The 21235-nt window shown below is 38.4% G+C and overlaps 1 protein-coding gene across 1 annotated transcript in view; it reads left to right on the top strand.

The window, feature by feature from the left end:
* The first annotated feature begins 2082 nt into the window (after window positions 1-2082).
* Window positions 2083-21235, top strand: part of LOC144068970 (heterogeneous nuclear ribonucleoprotein C-like) — a 31422-nt gene continuing 12269 nt past the window's right edge. The window contains exons 1-2 of the mRNA XM_077593974.1: window positions 2083-2208; window positions 6820-6895. Of these exons, the coding sequence (XP_077450100.1) occupies window positions 2187-2208; window positions 6820-6895 (98 nt within the window). The 5' untranslated portion in view covers window positions 2083-2186. The remainder of the gene's footprint in view (window positions 2209-6819; window positions 6896-21235) is intronic.

Below are 21235 nucleotides of genomic sequence, written 5' to 3'. Positions count from 1 at the left end.
GAGTTTTGGACAGCTATTTTAATAAAAGTGTGCTCACCTTCTATGATTGGTAAGTTGATCTTGTTTCGCATTTTGGAATTTTGATAGAGTGGGCCTGCCTACAAATTAAGTGAACGCAAATTAGCATTCCGAGGGGAAGTTTGCTAGAGAGGGGCTAACGACCTTCTGGTTGTGTTGTGGTGATTGACACCAAACTGTGCATGCAGTGCAAAATGGACTTTATAATTTACGCATGCCATCAGAGGCCAGCTGTAATGGACTCTGGCTCCCTAGTAGCCTGCACTGGATCAGCATTATTAAAAAATGGATGCATGGACTGTGTTGGAAGTTATAATATTGACAATAAAGTTTCTTTTTTTACCTTAACACAATCTGGTACTATGTAAATGTGCAATACAAGTAATAAAATATGGTTAAAAAACCTCTATCTATGCTGTCTTTCTATGCAATGTATTCGTTTCTCTACAGTTTGTGCTATATAGTTTTATATTGGGTGTCTGTGTGTGTGTCTGTGTGTGTGTGTCTGCGTATGTATGTGCGTGTGTGCATGTGTGGGGGTGTATAAGTAATTTGAATCTGCTAATGTATATTACAGGCCTAGGGCCAAGTGGACAGCATGTGTGTAAGTGGCTCAAGACCCATCAGTTCAATAAGGCAATACTAGTGACAGGGCTAAGTGCAGTGTGGAACAAGGTAATAATCATTTTGGAGTAGTCTCAGATTAAAGTTGGTATTAGCCTGTTCTAGGAAGTTAAATAAGCTAATTAAACATGAAAGCTCCACATGAGTGATTCAAGGCCTCTGGTGTCCTCTAGGCCAACTAAACAGAGCCAGTACATGTAGCAGTTATTCCACTGGTTTGGATTACAGATTGAATTTGTTCTATGACAATACTCTGCATGCAGATGCGTTAGATCAAATTGCTTGGAAATGATCAAAATACAAGATGTCTTTATAGAGGTCCAATTGATTTTGACTGGGAGGGATGGCAGCAGTTATTCAGATTGAATATCGATCACCACCAATGGCAGTCAATGAGGCAGACAGTGACCTAGGCTATACGCTTTCCCCGCTTCAATGGATTTAAAATGTATCTTCGTAAATGGCAGTAATTTGTTAATTCCTTTTATCTTAGTTTGACCGTTTCTTCTACTAGTCATTGTGTGAAAGCTGAATAACAAGCAATGTTCATTCATTTATGCATTTTCCTCGCTCCTTCCTTGTTCTTCTTTTTGGTTAGGACACTACTAAAATTGCTATTCCTCTGTTATTCATGGACAAATTGGAATTCAATTTGTTCGCTTATCCTTACAAGGGTCCCGGGTGCTGGAGCCTATCCCAAGATTAATTAATTGCAAATTTGTCCCCATCATTGCTTTTCTTAACCTGAATATTTCGTAAGTAGAAGCATTTGTAAGTAGAGGTAGCACTGTATGTAAAAGATTAATGATGGCAACAGCTGAACCATGAAATGAATGGACCCCATTTGCATTTTTGCTTATTTGAAAAATTGATTTGACCTTCCAAGTACTTTAAATGAAACATCAAACGCCCTCCACCAACAGACCACATCTGAACTTTTAGTTTATATAAATATATATATATATATATATATATATATATATATATATATATATATATATATATATATGTATATAAGATCCAAGCTACAAAATCCCCAAAACGTCCTTATACTTATGTACTTGCACAAATAGAACATGTTTTTTCACGTTTGTTATTCATTTTAATACATTAAATCATTTTCTTATCATGTTCTCTCTTTGTGTGTGTTCTCATCGGTTTTGTCCAAAATTGGGACGCAAAATACTGCTCTAATTACGAAAAAACAAGTTACAAAACAAGTTCTGCAACCAATTAAGTAGAGGTTCTACTGTCCATGTATGTATATGACTTCAGCAGAAGTTAATAGTGTTCTCATCCATGCTCCTGTTGCTTAAAAACAAGCCGTACAACCTCAGCACTCCAGCCAGTACTCCCTAATGGAGAAACCTAGTTTACCCCTGTCCACCCCTGCCAGAGTCAAACATTTGGTACATCCCAGTGGTGCCTCTGTGGCTGGCTTGATACTGACTCAGTAGTATCTCAGCAGTCAGTCAGCATCACAAGCAAGCGGTCCTCAGTGAGCATCCTTTACCTTAGTTTCCCGCTTGTTTCGCATCTCTGTTATGACCCTGTTCAGCCCGAGATGTGAGTATATCTTTATCCTTTTTGTGTCTTGCATGTCCTTTCCTGTGTTCCTGAATGTTTGCATGTATTGCTGTATCAGAGAGGAGGGGGGAGTGAGGGGGGTAGAGTAGATAGCTCTTATCTGAATCTCATTTTTTGTTTTCTGCCCCTAGTTTCATGCTCTAAAACCATTATACCTTTTTTTTTTTTTTTTTTTTAATCTCTCTTTGAATTGCTCATACTATACCTGGAGATTTAATTTGACTGGGATTTGACACTTCATCAGTTAAGATTTGGAGTTTGATGGTAAATATGAGGTGGTTCTGCAAGCCAACCTGTGTCTAACATTGGCAAGGTCAGCAGGCTTTCGGTGCTTAAAGGCTCATTGCAATGTTAATTACGTAGATTATGTACCAGAACTGCTCAAGGGAGGAATCAAAGCTTTTTGTTCGAAAAATCATCACAATAAAGAGTGAGTGAGTGGCAATTGCGAGCACATTTTTAGAGCACGACTACAACTTTTGCTTTGATTGAAAAACAGCGCTCTCCTCACAAAGCGAGTAACAAATAACGCAGGACGTCAGGTTAAGTCTTGAATCTTTAGGATGCATTCTTTTGTGTTTACAGTGCTTTTCTGACTAGGGTCTTTTTATTTGAAAGAATTATTTACAATAAACCCTAAAATCAAATTGAATTGATGTTATTACATTTCTAGTAAGGCAATTAGGATTTTTTTTATAAAAAGGTTTTTAACAGGTTAAAGGGAACATGTCTAGATAGTTTTTTAATAATTATATCTAATTGAATGCTTGGACACTCTAAATTGCCCCTAGGCATGAGTTTGAGAGTGAATGGTTGTTCGTCTTCTCGTGCCATGCGATTCGTGCCGTGCGTTTGATTGGCTGGCCACTGATTCAGGGTGTCCCCCACCTCTGGCCCGAAGTCAGCTGGAATAGGCTCCAGCACCCCCCGTGACCCTAGTGAGGATAAAGCGATTCAAAAAAAATAAATGAATGAATGAATGTATTTGAATGCATTAAAGTAGTAGTATAGTAGTGATAGTATCCATAGTGATTTGGAGTTTTAGCAAATTTACGGTAATTGTGATGCGGAGCTAAAGGTAAAAGTGATTTTTTTCATCTTTATTAAGTCGATTCCAAAGCTAATTTATGAGGCTGTTTATTTTGCTTTTTTGAGGGGGTACAAGCTGTAATGAATAGTAGAACTTTGTATACACAATGAATGTGTAAGTGGGACTACTAAACAATATTTGGGTCAGTCAGAACAAATGCTATTTCTATCCTCCTTTTATAAAAGAAGATAATTGGGAATTATGTAAATGATTAAATAAAAGCATTCTAACCAATGCATGAAACATGAAGCAAGGAAGATAATTATGATGGTAACATAAGTCTAATTTTTTTCATCTGATCATATTATTATTTAATCTCCCAAACATCAGTGACTTCAAAGTGCAAAAATTAATAAGCATGCAGCAGCATTTTTAGCTTTTCATGGATTAGTGCATATGTGATTGAGTGTGTAAGTTTTTTTTTACCATAAATTAAAAAAAAAGAAAAAACATTTAAATGTAAAGGGAAATCAAATGAAGGCTACTATTGAAAAAATTCCCTGACTAGATTTTTTGCTCAAGAATCAGTCCCAGTCACTCATAAATATAAGATATATATACAAAGTAGGGAACTAAATTAAGGGTTAGTTAACCAACCAGGACAGTGAAGGTATCTAAGGTAAAACAAATAAAAATAAAACTGCTTCTAAACTTGGTATCTAATGGTATTATTAAGAAATTGCTGTTTTAAAACCTTCATATGTACATTGCAGAAATAGACAATGTACTGATAGAAAACTAATGTTATGGCACAATTTCCACCCATTCATATTGACATATAATGAGCCATTATGAGAACATTTGTTATTTAAAGACAAGAGTAGAAAACACACATAATTGTGAATTGATACTACCATCGTAAACTGACTTAATTTTAGTGCGGTTCTAACAGCAAAAGCAACACTGCATTATCACCATGATTGATTAAAAAAAATGTTTATAGGCCTTGCAGAACAAGCAGTCTGGAGTTTATGGGTCTCAATTAAGTATGGAGAGAGACATGGAGTGTTGTTTTATCTAGAAAGACATAACTCAGGCAAAAACTAACATCTCAGCATGTTAACTCATAAACCAAATCTAATTACTAGATCTAATCTAATATTACCTAATTACCAAAGTGTCAACATTGCTCCAAATTGCTTGTGTGTCCTTATCAGAATAACGCCAACAAATCGTTCCAAAATAATGAAACTGACATCTTTTTATAAGTGGTTTAACATTGGAGTAAAAAATGTTTTACTTGTTCTCCCCATTGGCATATGTGATTTTGGGCTGTCCCACATACTGCTCTGTTAATGACTGTGTGCGTGTGTGTGATAATTTGTTTAAAGATAATAAATCATTGCCTACTTGATTTTATTGTTGGGTTATGTATATTCTAATTTCATCATCATATTTAGCAACATTTTATGTATATAAGTCCCTTAGACTGCTGTCTACCCACTCAATATGGGATAACCTATGACCAATTTTATACAAGTCTTTTTGTCAAAGGATGTTGAAACTGTGGGCTTGATGCGAAGTAAATATTTCCACTTATGATTAATAATTTAAATTATATCACTTGAGAAATGTAATGTTGCAGAGTCTAACGTTTCCACTCCATCTTCGTGAACAAGCAAGTGATATCACTTTTTTTTCATTCATTCATTTTATGTACCGCTTATCCTCACAAGGGTCGCCTATCCCAGCTGACTTCGTAGACCAGTCGGGGGGCACCTTAAATTGGTGGCCAGCCAATTGCAGGGCAGAAGGAGACGGACTACCATTCACACTCACACTCATAACTAGGGGCAATTTAGAGTGACTGATATAACAACTTTCAGAAATCGGAAATATAATTTTTTAAGCAGTGCTTACTCAGTCACCATGCTAAGAGGAATATGAGGTTTCTGTAACGAAAGCTTTGAACACAACATCATAAAAAGCTAGGAACAAGGTCTATCCTGCAGCAACCTCATAAATGCACTGTTCGCACATATTGTAATTGTCTCTTTGGATTAATTCGACACGCCGGCCCCGAGTTTACAGAGAGGGCAGCTCAGACGCGTGATTACCAATAAAGGGCACCAAAATGAAGCTGTTCAACATCAAAGGGAAGCCTTAACAAGTAGATGTGACAGTTCGTTTCTATTAGCTGAGGCTGTCTGCACCACACTTAGATCCTGACGAGACCTTAACGATTGTTAATTGAGTCAGATATAAATGTTCAAACAAAGTCGGAGTGTTGCGGTGGACACATTGCGATGTTGCGGTACAAACAAGACATTGTTCATGCCCAAAGTACACTAACAGACTGGATCAAACCCTAGTCTGAGGTGAGTTGTTGTTTTTATAAATACATACATCATGTTTGGTTTCTTGGGTTTCACTTTTTTACTTACTACTTTGACCTTGGTAGGTAGATTGGTGTTTTGCATTAGCAATGCCATACTTGTTGTTTATTTGCTGTTGACCTCTTTAAAGCAAGAGTCATCTCCATACACCTCTGACTCAGATGTCAGCAAAGCTTATTCTCCATAAAAGAAAAATCGAAGCCGCCCAGCAAGTCACCTGCTTAAAGCCTCATGTGGTACTAAATGTAAATGCTGCTGTGCTGGGTAAAGGCACAGACATGTGTTTTTGTACACACTTTTGCAAACCACACTTAATTAATTGTAGCTCGCAGCCATTTGAGTGTTGCACACTATGAGCGTATGTGCAGTTGGCCTAGTCACACTCCATTCAGCACCCATCGGTCCATGTCTTCCTCTCCTCTCATCATCCCGTTTTCTAAAGTCTTTTAGAAAATCCAGACAAAGCTAGAAACAGCAGAGAGCATCATGTGCCATGTGATGTCAACACTGGCTTTGTTGGCATGCTATCAACTGAAAAAGGCTCTTTGTTACTTAGATTATGTTATCGTTCTCAAAAGTGTATTTGTTAATGAAAAGGCAGACAATGATCAAAGATGGATTGCAATGATGTGAATGGCAGGAGGCGAAAACAAAAGATGAACAGCTGGCTCACGATTGCAGGCCTAATCAATGGTAAGTGGTATGAGGTGAATGTGAAGGACAACCCTTGACAGACTTAACAACCGCTTTTATCATTACCCTGTTAAATGATGGCTAAGAGTGTTGTTATTTACATCATTTAAAAAAAAACACCTATAATATTGATGGACATACTAGGAGACCCCTGATATTGTGACACACATCAGACAGTAATGTCTCTTTGGGTGTATGATATATATACACTGATTCCTATCTATCTTTACCAAATTTTAGGGTGCCTCACATTCATCGGAAAAAAACTCAGAAAACAATATTTCTTTGAAGAGAGAAAATCTTAGCACAAACCAAATAGTGGAATTTTGGCTTATTCCCTGAAGAGTCGCCATGGCAAAATCGCCCAATATTTTGACATTTGTATTCTGTACAATTTCCAACTACAATGTGCTATGTGATGTCTTTTTTAAGTGTGTCAGTATGAAGTTAATGGATTGTTCATGTTTGCAGACACGAACATGAGTGGAGACCTCAAGTCAAGTCGCTCCAGGGCAGCAAGTAAACGGGCTAGCAACACCACTTACGGGTGAGTGTCAACCATGCACGCATATACACTTGTACACTTACCGGTACAGATCTTTATCAGCAATTCAATGGCTGCACCACCTGCATTCCAATCAATGCAGTATTATTTCTTAATGTTTTATATCAGCTGAGTATGTAGTATCCTATTGATTTTAGCCAAAGGTGCTGTCCACACCATTGAGGGTTTTAATTTAGCTGCTGATGCTGTGAACCGTATGATAAAGCCTGATTACACATTATTGTTGCTCGTTGAATACAGTGAGAAAGAAGACAGGATAACTGTGCACACTGGCCAGTAAATAGAACAGCTTAGGCCGGTTTTGTGTACTGGTGAATGTGAGTCCGCATGCGTGTGTGTACAAGTCTGGCATCTCCAGTGGAAAGTCAATTTTGTTTTTCTGGAAATCCAAAGACTTGCAGGTAAAAACTCAAAGGAGGGTAAAAAACATGTCTACTTCTACTAAATAAATAAATAAATAAGATTGCAGCCCTATCAAGCTCATTTAGTTCAGCAGTATGGGAGTGTTCTGGTTACCTTGTGTATAACCCAGTTGAAAACCATGACCGTTGACAAAACTGACTTTTTGCTGTAAGTGCTTTAAAAAACTTACCCAAGTCATGTTTAACAAGCTAATGCACCTTCAAAGACCACATCCCCAAATTAATTTAAGTGGGGCACAAAAGAAAATACAGATATGGTCTGCCTTGACAAATGTAATAATCATAATAACAAATGTACTTTATGTAATAAAATAGGATGAACTTTTTTTCCTTTTCTTTTACATAGCCGCGCCTTGAAATACAAAAGACCCGTCCAAGTTTTTGAAGTATGAGCTGAAAGTGGGCTATTTTTTTGCGCTGACTTGGGAGTGCTGTATGCTGGAGGTGAACTCAATTAAACACAATTCAGTTAATAAGAAAATTCTGGCAAATTTTCAACCTATTTATAATTGCACTCAGTTCAAGTTTACTGTCATGTAAAACTAAATGAATGCAATTAATTAATGTAATTAATGAGCCCCAAGAGATTAAGAAGAAAAATGGTTCTGAACATCTATGCATTGAAATCCTTATTACCAAATTTCATCACTGTCCATCCAAAAGGTTTAGTAATTTTTAACTAATAATTAAGCCCCGAGACAAAATATCAAAAATCCATCTCCAAACATCAATGTGTATCCATCCCTCACACTTACAAAATGCAAAATACAATGCAAATGTTAGATTGTTTCAGATTTTGGAAGCTACACATTGAAACAGATGAATATGTACAGGCATATATTCTTCATCCTCTTCAAAAATATCTAATTTTTACCTTTTTAAAATTTGCTTTTCACCGAGTCAATCAGTTGCAGTAGAAGTCTATTCTTGTTTATATTCACAATTGTAGCATATTATACTGGTGATAACCATTGGAATACACTGCATTTACCATTTGTCTGTAGTAATATTCTCACATACCTCTTAACTTTATTCTTGACCTCCAGTGTTCACGAGCCAGGCACATATTCAAAATACATTGTAGGACATTCACCCCTGAGTCAAAGAAGATCAGAAAAAACAAACATTAAAGGGGAAATAATATTAGCCTATGTAAGAAATTGTTTGCCCGAAGCCTAATGAACAGATTTCATTAGCATTTCTGTGCTTCCACTGGACTGGGACTCAGCATATGTTTGCTATTTGGTACTCCCCACCCCCAAAAAAAACTAAAGACAGTTCGGCATCCCCGTCAGCACAATTCCATGCTGCTTTGATAGGCTGGCATCACCTATCAGCTCATCCACTGTAAATAATGCAGGGGGGACATGCTACACTATATCCCAAACATGTAATTTTGAGCCGTTAATCCAGCCAGGCTGCTACCTCATCTGTCACCCAGTCTCAGCCCATCCTTAACACCCCCAACCAACTCAATTTGCCCATTCCTGCATGTAGTTATTCAACGGTGCGCGGCCATGCATTAATGGGGTTAGTCACACGACACACACACAATGAACAGTCACAACCGAAACACACCTGAGGTCTAAGCCGTGATATAGCCCGAGTCTGATAATTTACTGAAATGCCACAGAGTTAAACCAAAACAGGTCAGCTTTCTGGATGTTTTAGCTTAACCGCAGTGCTTAGCAACCATTCCAATTGCATTCTTGTAGGCCCCTATATCACATTTTATGGGATATAAATATTTTAAGCAGTTCCAGAACTTAGAAGTCATCCAATTTCCAAGTCTTTTGAAATTCAAACTTTGATTTGTAAGCAAAGTTTTGAAGTATCTTAAAATATAATATAAACAAACTATACATGCTACCTTGAAAATGATCAAATTTAATTTCCAGATATATAGCCTGTGTTAATGGTGGCATCCACTTGGCCTCACTGAATGATGAAAATATTTTTAGTTTTTAGAAGAAAAAAAATCTGCTAAAAATTATTCCCAACATGAAAATTCTGTTGGGAAAGTGAAGAAGAGCTTTTCTATTTCAGTTAGGAAATTGCATCAAAAGTCACATAGAATTCTTTGGGACATCAAGAACTACAAAGTGTGCCGTCTTTCTGTTTCTGAACACATAGACATACAGGTAGATACCACAGCATGTGGCCTAGATTATCCTGTCAACAAACAGCACCTCACACTCTAGTACTGCAGCATCCTGTTGTGACTCCAAACTGCAAGCTAGTTAAAGATCACAATGATCACTTAACCTTTATTTTAATCATATCTTTTTATTTTCCCCAATTTTCCCCTCATTGCCACTTTTCCAAATGTCTCCCCACTGGCCATTTTCACTAGCCTAAGTGACAATATAAAATTTTTGTCTTTGTTTATTGTCCATGTGTCCTCACTGTCAGTCACTCAAACAGTGCACACACTCTCCATGGCACCCTCGGGTCACCAGGACCCAGCTGTGGAAGTAGTGATGAGCAGAGCCAATGTTTCACAGGCCAGATGCTGTTGCAGCCTCAGTGAGCTCCATTGCACCACTACAAAAAGCTAAGTCTAGTATTGTATAGGTAGGCTCAGCTGCCAGAAGTGTGTGTGTGCGTGTGTGCGTGTGTGTGTGTGTGTGTGTGTGTGTGTGTGTGTGTACGTCAAAGGCATCTCGCTGTACCTAAAGTATGTGAAGTACCTGAAAGTTAAAAGGAGAAAATGTACAACGTCTATTGTTTTCTCAGGTTTTGACCCCTGAGCTATTCGAAAGGCACTGTTAAAAACTAGCTTCATGTAGTGGAAACTGAGAAGTGCAACAAATTGTGAGCTGAATTTAAGCTTCTTGTGTGGGCCTTCATTCAGTCATTTTCCGTACTGCTTATCCTCACAAGGGTTGCTGGGAGTTGGAGCCTATCCCAGCCAACTATGGGCACCAGTTGGGGGGACAACCTGAATTGGTGGCCAGCCAATCGCAGGTCATAAGGAGACACAACCATTCACACACACACACACTGATGCCTAGGGACAATTTAGAGTGTTCCACCAGCTTAGGGAGAGAACATACAAACTCCACACAGGAAGGTCCGAACCTGGCATTGAGCCTTCGTTCTCTGAACTGTGAGGCTGTGAGGGCCATATTAAATAATACTATCACCATTTGTTGCAAACCAATAAAAACTGGGCAGTGGGCTGCAGTTGGCCAGCAGGCCGTAGTTTGCAGACCCCGGAGTTAAATATCTGTGTGCTGGGTATGCCTGGCTATAGGACCTAGGTGATATTTGTTTTGCATCCACACTTTAAGGATAATGAATGCCATTCCTCCTTTTACAATGAGGAAACACGTGGACCAGCATTCCACTGTATTTTTATTTAAATGATGGACAAGAACAGGAGAGGATTCTGCTGTTCAGAATTTGGCTTAGCTTATTGTTTTCTGGGTTATTTGAGACGTTTATGAAGGGCTGTAAATTAGGATGGAAAACATGCCGCAGGCCCATCTGCTGTAAAGTTTAGAGAGGTTAAGGAGGGGGCCCGGCGGCTGAGTGGTTAGCGCGTCGGCCTCACAGTGGGGGTCCTGGGTTCAAATCCAGGTCGGTCCACCTTTGTGGAGTTTGCATGTTCTCCCCGGGCCTGCGTGGGTTTTCTCCGGGTACTCCGGTTTCCTCCCACATTCCAAAGACATGCATGGTAAGCTGATTGGACACTCTAAATTGCCCCTAGGTATGAGTGTGAGCGTGAATGGCTGTTTGTCTCCTTGTACCCTGCGATTGGCTGGCCACCAATTCATGAGGATAAAGCGGTTCAGAAAATTAGATGAAATGAGAGTTTAAGGAGAGTAGGATGGGTGAATCATCGTGCATGTTCCCTATGAGAGGGTCACAAATCCCAGGCTAATATAATGGCAGACATTACGTACTGTTACTGTATAAAAAAGACATAAGATCATACAGCTTTAAAAGTAATAATTCTCCTCCTGCCTGATACAAAACAGGGAGTGAATGTGCAATGACACTTCATTCTAGTCTGGCAAAAAGTCTGTTTTTTAAGTCACAAGCTCCCAGCTATCACTTTGCGTCGCCATACTATATGAGAAGCCCTGTTTTAAGAGTTTATGTTAGCTTAACCCCATGTAGCTATATGGGCACCACTACTAAGAGAAAAAAAGGTGGCTCATAATAAAAATAAATGACAGTCATAGTTAAGTATGCGCACCAATTGTTTGAAGTGTAATATGTATCTCTTTGCAGCTCAAGAGTCACATTTCTTCTTTATTCCGCGTGTTCCGTGTAATGCTTGCCACTTATTTTGAATTTTGACAAATTACTTGTATTCAACACATCAAGTCGATGACTGGGCTGACTGACATCTATAAAATCGACAGAGATGGCAAACAGTACAAAGAGCGGCAATTGGGAAAATCAAAGAGGAAAGACTGATGTTAATCCGTTGGTCTGGACAACAATCAATCAATCTGCCGCCGCATATTTTGGTGACATTACTTTGATTGTCACACAACAGCTGAGACTGCCATGTGTTCTGACAGAACTAAAAAAGAATTCATATGAAAGGAGAGAGCTGAGCTTGAGTTTTCTGTTTTATGTTTTTAAATAGGAAAATGAAATGTGCTGTTGCTTGCAACAACAACAAAAACAATTTATATGCAAAATGATGTGATTGATTCTTTGAGCAAAAAGCACATTTGCATGATTACTAAGTGAAAAATGAACAAATAGGAGAAAAATATCATAAGCGTCCATCAACATCAATCACGCATTAGGTTGGATGTCCTGCTGTTTTGAACCGTTTGTTTGCATTTTAGTTAACAAGACAACTCGCTCCTCATTTCATATCCCTACAGAAGCAGCTACGCTTTTAGTTGTTTTCTGCATCTTGATCAAATTATGTTAAATGATGTGGATCAGACGTATTCCCAAAAGATATCAGCAAGAAATGAGGGAAACAATGAGAAGCACTGGTTATATTCTTAAAGATGATTCTAAAGATGATTTTTGTTCCGCAACATAAACGCCACGCATATTTCTCAAAATTTTAAAGGCATTAATGCATATTGCTTTCCAGAGATAATTAAATAAACACTTTAATCTGTTTTAAATATTTTTGTAATCTGTTCATTGGAAGTTAGATACATATACCGCAACTTGTAATAAGCTATCTCAATATAAATAGACTATTTAAGTAGCATAGAGTAAAATGCTTTTGTTGTTACTCGACAGTTTAGGGCAAAAATATAGAAATTGCTGAAACAATTCTGAATCCGAATGTAAAATATATGCATTATTTTAAAACCCTTTTTGCCTATTTATGACATATATATAACCTGAAAAACTCAACCAATGAGCAGATGCCAGAAGGATTTAAGCAATTACCTAGTTTAAAGAATGAGTGAAAGGAAAAGAAATGAGCTAGAATAAATTACCATTTTGTAAAAGATGGTTGTTCAAAAAATCCAAGTCTGTAAATCACTAAATCCTTTGAACTATGATGACGGAGAAAAAAAATAGTGTTTAAACAGTTTTTAAAATGTCACTCCTTGTAAGGACTATCATTGAATATCACATCCGTGCTCATTCTCAAAACAGGTAAAATGTAGCTAAGAAAATAGGCCCACCTCACACTCTTGAGATACTCGCATTTGATTGGTCGTAATATAACTGGAACTTCAAATTTCTTACAATGGCTGTTCTGCCTAATCCCAGGACATACTGGCTATTAGTAGCTAAAATGTTCACTACTATTGCATGTTGTACAATCATGACCCAAAACAGACTTTTTTTTAGACACATCGCACAAAGCAAAGCCCAGGAGAAACAATTTGTAGCAGACACATAAAAAATGGCAAAGGCCACCCCTGCGAATTAAAGTGAAATGTATTGCCCATTGTCCTTACTGTACAAAGAGTCTTGGGAGGTTTGTGTCATTGTGAGGGTGGAGGGATTTGGCTGAATAGTGCAGTACAAAATTGCTCTCCTTGGATAGGGTTTTGTCCCAGTTTTTATGGCCTTACCTATAGTACCAAGGCCAGTATATTTGTGCTTTCATTTTGAACATGCTGAATTCCATTTACCTAACTATGCAGTAGCTCATGTCCTGAATCAGGTTTGAAGCCCATCACATTTTCGACATCAGTGACAAAGTAAAAAAAAACAACAACAAATGACTCTTGGCTTTAAGTTTGCGCAGAATAAAATGTCTTCATATATAACTGCAAGTGCATATTGCGCTCAATCTGTTGGGGAAAATAGTGTGCTGCTGCGCTCACATGCAGTCAATCACAAGCTCGTTTGTCTGAAAAAAAGTTTCCATTAAGATAACAAGCACGATTCTGAGAGAAAACATCGACCAAGTGAAGACCAACTTGATGAGGTAAGACATTATTATGCGTCAAAATGCCAAAGAGGCACTGCAAGCCTCACAAATAACACCAATTATAATTAGCCAATGCAACAGTAGTCAAACCTTTTACACAAGTAACACCGAAAAGAATCCTTTGCTCTCCAATTGCCACCATCAGAACCAAGATTTTTTCTTTATATACTGATGCACAGGAGAATCAAGTGTTCAATTATATTAACAGTCAAGGTACATGCATTTACATCGCCCTTGTTCATGTCTCAACGGGCTTTACCGATTTATTTATTTTTTGCCTCAAGGAATTTAGATAAAGTTCCCAAGAAAGGGCTAAGAAAACCAAAAACGTGTTATTAAAAATCATATCCAAATTAAATGTTCTACAACAAACAGTTCTTCAAAGGAAACAAATTATTCAATAATGTTGTTGCATGAGTTACGGAAGACGAATGAATGAACGAACGAAAGATCCTTAGGTGGTGATTTCCTTTTCTTTTTTTCTGCATAACACACCAAGAAAATCATATCACTGGCATCAATGGTGTAATGAATCCACATTATACAAACCTTACTTTTGCACTTTAAAAGTACAATATATTTGCTCAGGATTTAATGCATCTCTCACTCCTACATACTTGTTTTGAAGTAGCTTTGAACAACCATGGCAATTCAGGTCTCTACAGCGAACAGATGCCTGTGGGCTTCTCAGGCACCCTCTTTAAGAGGATGACAAGAAGCATTTCATATTTTCTTTGCTTGCGAAGAGGGAAAAAATAACAACAAATGAGCTGTCAAACCAAAGCCAACTCTACACTTTCTTTAAATTTCAGCATTCAACTCCTCCCCGTCTTTTTAGTTGCCATCCCTCTCCGCACAAACACTATGACATTCTGCCCGTGGTCCTTTCCCGGCTAGAGACAACGTGTGGGCTGTAGTGAAGGTAAAGGTCAGCTCAGTCACAGGTGGATGTTCTGCTGCAGAAAAGGTCAACGGGGCAGAGGGAAATATAGGTAGAGGTGTGCATCTGCTGTTTATACTGAGCCGCAAAGATGGCAACAGTGAGGGAGCTCATAGAAGATGAAGAAGCCATTGATATGACGTAGAAGTGATGTGCGGCAGAAATAAGGTCAAAACTCAGTTTGGAGCTTAGCGAAGGTGATATGGAGGGGAAGCTATTCCACCTGGAGAAACGTAACATTTTCTGATTTGTCATAGCCTTATTGTTGCCAATGCATTCATTTTATGAAGTAACAAAGTGTGTCATACGATGCCACAACATGCAAACAACCTTTAAATCCAGACATGATTTTTATGCTAATTAAACAAGTGTTACAGTAAGAAGGTCACATACCCAGTTGCGCCTTGAGACACGAGTGACTGAATTTAAGTTTATTGCGGATTCGGGTCACTACCCAGCCATTTATTTTACTTTGATGAGTGAACATAAATTTGAGATACAAGAGTTGTGCATTGCAAATTACTTAATCACCACTACTTTAAAAAAAAGAGGCTTCATTGCCATTCAGCTTACATTTTGTCAAATTGAATATTAAAAATATGGAAATTTACAGTTTTATATATATATATATATATATATATATATATATATATATATATATATATATATATAATGAACTAGTATAAAACAGTGTTGTCATTTGTAAATGTCTTCAAGCAAATAATAGGCAATGCAAAACTTTATAAATAGGCTAATTAATAGCATGATGTCATGTCACATTATGGTGATATAACCCTGTAAGCAACATGGTATTTGAACGTAAACAGGCACACAAACAACATACAGTAATCCCTCGAGTATCGCGGTTAATGTAAACCAGACATGGCCAGGGTCACCCCTATTATAACTACCTTTTTTCTCCTTCAGTGCTGAGTCCTAGTAGCATGAGTGGCTTTCGCTTACGAGTTTCAGCGTGGCTTTTCACATTTTTATGAACAAAAAAATAATAATTTTTAAATAATTAATAACAGAAAAAAAACCAAAGAAGTGAATTCACCATAAGTGAGGTAACGATAATCGAGAGAAGTCTGTAAATATATTCTTTGTGGAAAAATGATTCATATTAACACCATTTAGTGCAAAAGACATTTTTGATTGTGTATCTTCATCTGTATTTATAGCCCACAGGTGAATTCATTACATTCTATTCTTTCTTTAGATTCCATTTAAATGTCATTACAGCATTCTTTTATAAAGCCCAACATCATGTGCCATTGTTCTTATTAAACTCTAATGCTTCCAAAGTTAAAGCTGTCAAAGTTTTAACTCTGCAGATGTTTTAAAATTTTTTTAAATATTAATTGCTTCTTTGTTAGCCTACTATAATTTAAATGCATCTCTATCTAGTTTGATGATGACGGATGATTTTGAAATATGAGTGTTTTGGAATTATGAGCACCACTGTAAATTCATAATCCCACCTATTTTTCGTTTGAAAAAAACTATACCGTCAATAAACTTGAATTACCGTAATTACTCGAATATAACACGCATATTTTTGCTATATAATTAATTCCAATAGTTGGGGGTGCGTGTTATAATCAATAACTAATTTTTTTTTTTTTTTTTTTTTTTTTGTCTTGTTACATGGCCCTTAGCCTGGTGCTTTTTCTTGCCAAATACATTGAATTGAAATTGAATTGAATAAAATAAATTACAAATTTTCGATCGAAAAAAGCATTGTCAAACTCACTTTGACGCACGGATTTTACGTCATCACGGAGAGCCGACGCACGGATTTTACGTCATCTCGTGAAGCCGACGCACGGATTTTACGTCATCTCGTAAAGCCGAGACCACCACTGCCCCCCTCTAGCCTCGTACCCGTCTCAGTTCACCCTCTCTCAGTTCAGTGTTATAATCAATAACTAAAATAAATCACAAATTTTCGATCGAAAAAAGCATTGTCAAACTCACTTTGACGCACGGATTTTACGTCATCTCGTAAAGCCAATCGGATGATGTGTTGTGGGAGGAAGAGGAAGTGGATGAAGGAAGCGTGGACGTTGATAGGATTCTCAACGAAGAGATGTATGAGAGGACAGACAAAGAGAGAGAGGAACTCTTCATTTGAAGGATTCTAATGAATAAATTTGTTTGAACAAAACAATCGTGAAACGAAGAAAAAAAGGTAAGATTTCTGATTTTCGTCAGCGGGAAATTTTAGGTGCGCACTATATTCGAGTACTGCGTTTTTCCAGATTTTTTTGGCCCAAAATTACCTGCGTGTTATTTTCGAGTGCGCGTTATATTCGAGTAATTACGGTAACCTTATATTATAAGGTATTTCTGCATCCATTCAGATGAGCTAGCAACACTATCCTACCGGCTTATCACTAGACTCCTTTTCCTTCTAATGAAGTCATCTCTTTCCCAACTGATTAGCCCACAAGGGAGGCAAAAAAGACAAGAGAATCAGGTGTTAGAAAGTGTAAGGGCGGCAGCATAAATAAAAGAGCGGTGTCAGGCGTAAAAGATAGATGGAGTGCAGTGCAGAGGGCAAGTGTGAAACAATTGAAAGGAGTAGATATGGGAGGAAAAAATGAAGTGAGCAATACAAATAACAGTCATGGAAATTGAGGGGTGAGAAAAGCAAAAGGGGGGGGGCAAGTGAGCAGTACACAGCGTGTCATCAGCACCCCTGGCGGGAACAATCCATCTCAAATTGATCTTCCAGCTTGGCCCAGCAGGGCATTCCGAATCAATCTTAAATTGATCTCTGTGCCAGAGGTCGGGAAAACTAGCAGTGGAGCTTATCAGAAATATAGTGGTGCTGGGAGGATCTGACAGGGAAACTTATCACACCGCACAACAGGAAATGGGCTCAGAGCCCCCGGGGTAGCAAGAGGGTGAGCCTGCACCCTATACGCACATGCACCCGCAAACACATGCACAAAGATTGATTGTACCCAACGAAAATGTACATGAACCCCCGTGTTCAGTACCACAGAGATGCAGCGCTGTGCACACATTCATCAACACTCATTACGCCGACGCTCATTTAAAAAAAAGAGTGAGAGTGAGAGAGAGACGTTTACCAGACCTAAAGACATGTCCATTTCCCCTATATTGCCATTAGAGCCCTCAGGCGTTTAATGACTTCTAACACATCCAATGTGTCCTCGCTAAGTCTGTGTGTGGGACTTAAGAAAAGACAATCAATACTTTGCATTTAAATGGTGAGTCAGCTTTGGGGAACGCTGTTTCTTCAGGCTTAATAAAAAGTAAACGACATAAGCCACAGTTCAAAAGTGCTTTCAAACAAAACAATATCAGAAAGAATACCCGTTAAGAACTCAACGCATACACATTACATTTCAGGCTTGCATCAACAGTGATATAATTCTTTTCGTTCTCAAATTATTCAAGTTACATTCTTCAGGTTCTTTAGAAATGTTTAGGATTTGATCTTTCTAAATTGAAGTCAAAATGCCAGCTTTCCTATTTACTTTGCCACTTTTCAGTTATTGCAGCCAGCAGCATGTGTGAATAGAGGACAGCTGAATCAGGGCATGCAGAAAAATAATTTATTTTGATGGCAGAATGCAGAAGTGAATGTTTGAAGGTGTCTAGAATGCTAAGGGAGGCTTTTTCATGGCCCAGAATGGCAAAAGCGCTGTCATCATTGAAGGAGGTTAACAAAAGGGAGTGTGTGACTATCGAAGTGAGTTTCGGGTTTTGGTGAATTAATATTCATGTCACACTAAAAAGGCAATCTTTTCACAAAAGCGGTAAATATCACAATAACAAACATGTTGTATGCATATCCCTTGTGACAAATCCAAGCACAATTGCATTATTCTCGTGATTAGTCCAAACCAGTTTTAATTTTGGGTTTGCTATGTTTGTTAGTTTTGTTTTGTTTACTGTACTGCTTTTCCCATCGCATTTGCCTCCCTCTTTATGACGAATCTCTTAAACCTTCCTTTTACACTATTTACATTTGTCTATATTTCAAGTCTCAGTCTGTCAATATTTCTTCTCATTATCTACCTTCCAGTATGGAGTCCCTTAGGGTTCTAGCAGGTGCAGAAGCAAATAATTTTATCATATCACATATTTGCCCTTCTAGATTCTGCCAGATTCTGGATGGTTGTTGAGTGAGGAAGCTAATATTAGCTGAGATTAATGAATGTTTTTCGGTTGTTTCAAAAAGGCAGCTCATCAGTTGCCCAATCATATCTCAAATGGTGCCTAATGGTCTCATTTTATACTGTTGGATATAGTTTCGTTATCAGCGAAGAAAATGCCTGGTTAGGAAACCTGTCGCATAGTTCTGAGGTTTAAGGTGGCTTCTTATGTGTCCTGTTAGAGTTTCTGACCTTTTCAGGATGTATTCCGTGATATTAATAAGGATAAGCACTATGGAAAATGTAAGGGGATGCAGGATCCTCACATTTCCTACGTTGCTGACAGTGTTCCATGATGTTTTAGCAAAACATTTTAGCCTGGTGTCATAACGTTGTTTGGTACTTCACACTGCCAAATATAAATTTACACTTTATCATTCTCCAATAATGTTACGACACCAGCGGATTTGATCAAAGCTGCAACATCAGCTAAAATAGCGCAACAGATTAATTACTCAGGTCAGCTGCCAGTAACCTTCTAACTTTGTGCTACCAGTTGGTTTTGACAGGAAGCCATCGCCTGATGATAGCAACATCACCTTAGCCGTCCGCTATTTGCTTGCAGTTAATGTGTGACAGGCGGGAAAGGGGTTGCTGGGAGCCCTGTGGATGTCACATGTCACATCCCTGCTGTCTAATCCAGCTAATTAGCCCTAAATATCCCCAAACCTAAAATTTTCCAATTACTGCTCCCTGTGAGACCTTCAGTATCTTTTCTTTGATGAATGACAGAGAACTGCATCAAAAACATGCATATGTTAAGCATCCTCCATTTTACAGATTTACCATATGGCAAAAAGAATATAAATTTATGTCTCGATCAGATTATAAAATTAGTTTTAGTTACAAATGAATCAACCAATTTGGAGAGGGCTCCTATATCAATGATCTCTTACCTAACAACCGGGGATGTTTTTGTGGCATAAAGGGCAAAGAATCCCACAGACACATGCCAAAATCTCAAAGTCTTCACAGTGGAGTGAAAGGTGTTTTGTTGCAAAGGAGGCCACACTTCCATTCTGTATGCTTTTTCTTCTTGCATGTGTCTTGGCAATTTGCCTCAACACTTTAGTGTATATAGTGAGGAAATAGTTGTGCGCAATGGAGCGAATGTAGCAGGTATGTGATAGACAGACAATCTGGCCCTGCAGACACCATAAAGCCATTTTTATTGATTTGTTAAGTTTCCCTGAGAATTCAAGAGATCTCTCATCTCATCTCATCTCATTTTCTGAACCGCTTTATCCGCATTAAGGTCAGAGAGGGGGGGGGGGGGGGGGTGCTGTAGCCTATCCCAGCTGACTCCGGGCCAGAGGCGGGGACACCCTGAATCGGTGGCCAGCCAATCGTAAGGCACAAGGAGACTGACTACCATGCACACTCACATCCATACTTAGGGGCAATTTAGAGTGTCCAATCAGCCTACTATGTATTTTTTGGAATGTGGGAGGAAACCAGAGTACCCAGAGGAAACCCACACAGGCCGGGGGAGAACATGCAAACTCCACACAGGTGGACCGACCTGGATTTAAACCAAGGACCCTCAGAGCTGCGAGGCGGATTTGCCAACCACTCGCTCCACCAGGCCGCCCTTCGAGAGATCGTAATACTATACAAATCTCGCTTTCAAAACTGTCTGTCTGAATTAAAAGGGATCACATTCAGTAATTATTTGGTAATGAGTGACTGTGACAAATCTCAGCTTTTGAAAAACCTTTTACTCAGACAATGGTAGACGTCCAATATTTTTTTACTGGAAGTGGCCCAGAACCTGAAGCCCTAACATTGTACATAGATGCTAGCTCTTTGTTGTATTTATTTATTTATTGGAAACAACTGATCATGTCAAGTATATTGACATTATGAGCCCAACACACAGATTTATTCAAAATAACTTAAGTTCCTGATCTAACCCTGACGTTAAATGACATCGTCACATTCATGCAGCCTGAATCCCCTGATGAAGTTACTACCTCCTTTCTTAACAATGAGCATTTCTGACAGGACTGAGTCAAGAAGGCCTTGATTCACTCCTGTCATTTAGTAGCTCTTTATTGATGCCCTTGTACTTGACTTTGTTGTGCTTTTACATTAAGTGTCCTGGAAGATCTTTGCATAGAGATAGACAGCCAGATACGACCTTTGAGCCTTGTAAATTCCAAAACCAGGCCTCTTCCCACATGCTCCACATTTTAAAAATGCCGTTTCAAATAGCCTTTAAGTCGCTCGCTTGGTAGTCTCAACAGGGCTGACTGTCAAATGTCCAATTACTGTAGTATGTTTGTTTTTTCATCAGCATGGTTCATCATTAGCATCTAAATGAAGTAACGTCTCTGGCATTGTTGCCAATTCAGCTGCCTGGCCTACTGTGTGAGGTTTAACGTTATACAA

The sequence above is a fragment of the Stigmatopora argus genome, chromosome 2 (assembly GCF_051989625.1).
Source record: "Stigmatopora argus isolate UIUO_Sarg chromosome 2, RoL_Sarg_1.0, whole genome shotgun sequence".
In the NCBI taxonomy this organism is placed as follows: Eukaryota; Metazoa; Chordata; class Actinopteri; order Syngnathiformes; family Syngnathidae; genus Stigmatopora; species Stigmatopora argus.
This window is presented reverse-complemented; position numbering and strand designations above follow the sequence as displayed.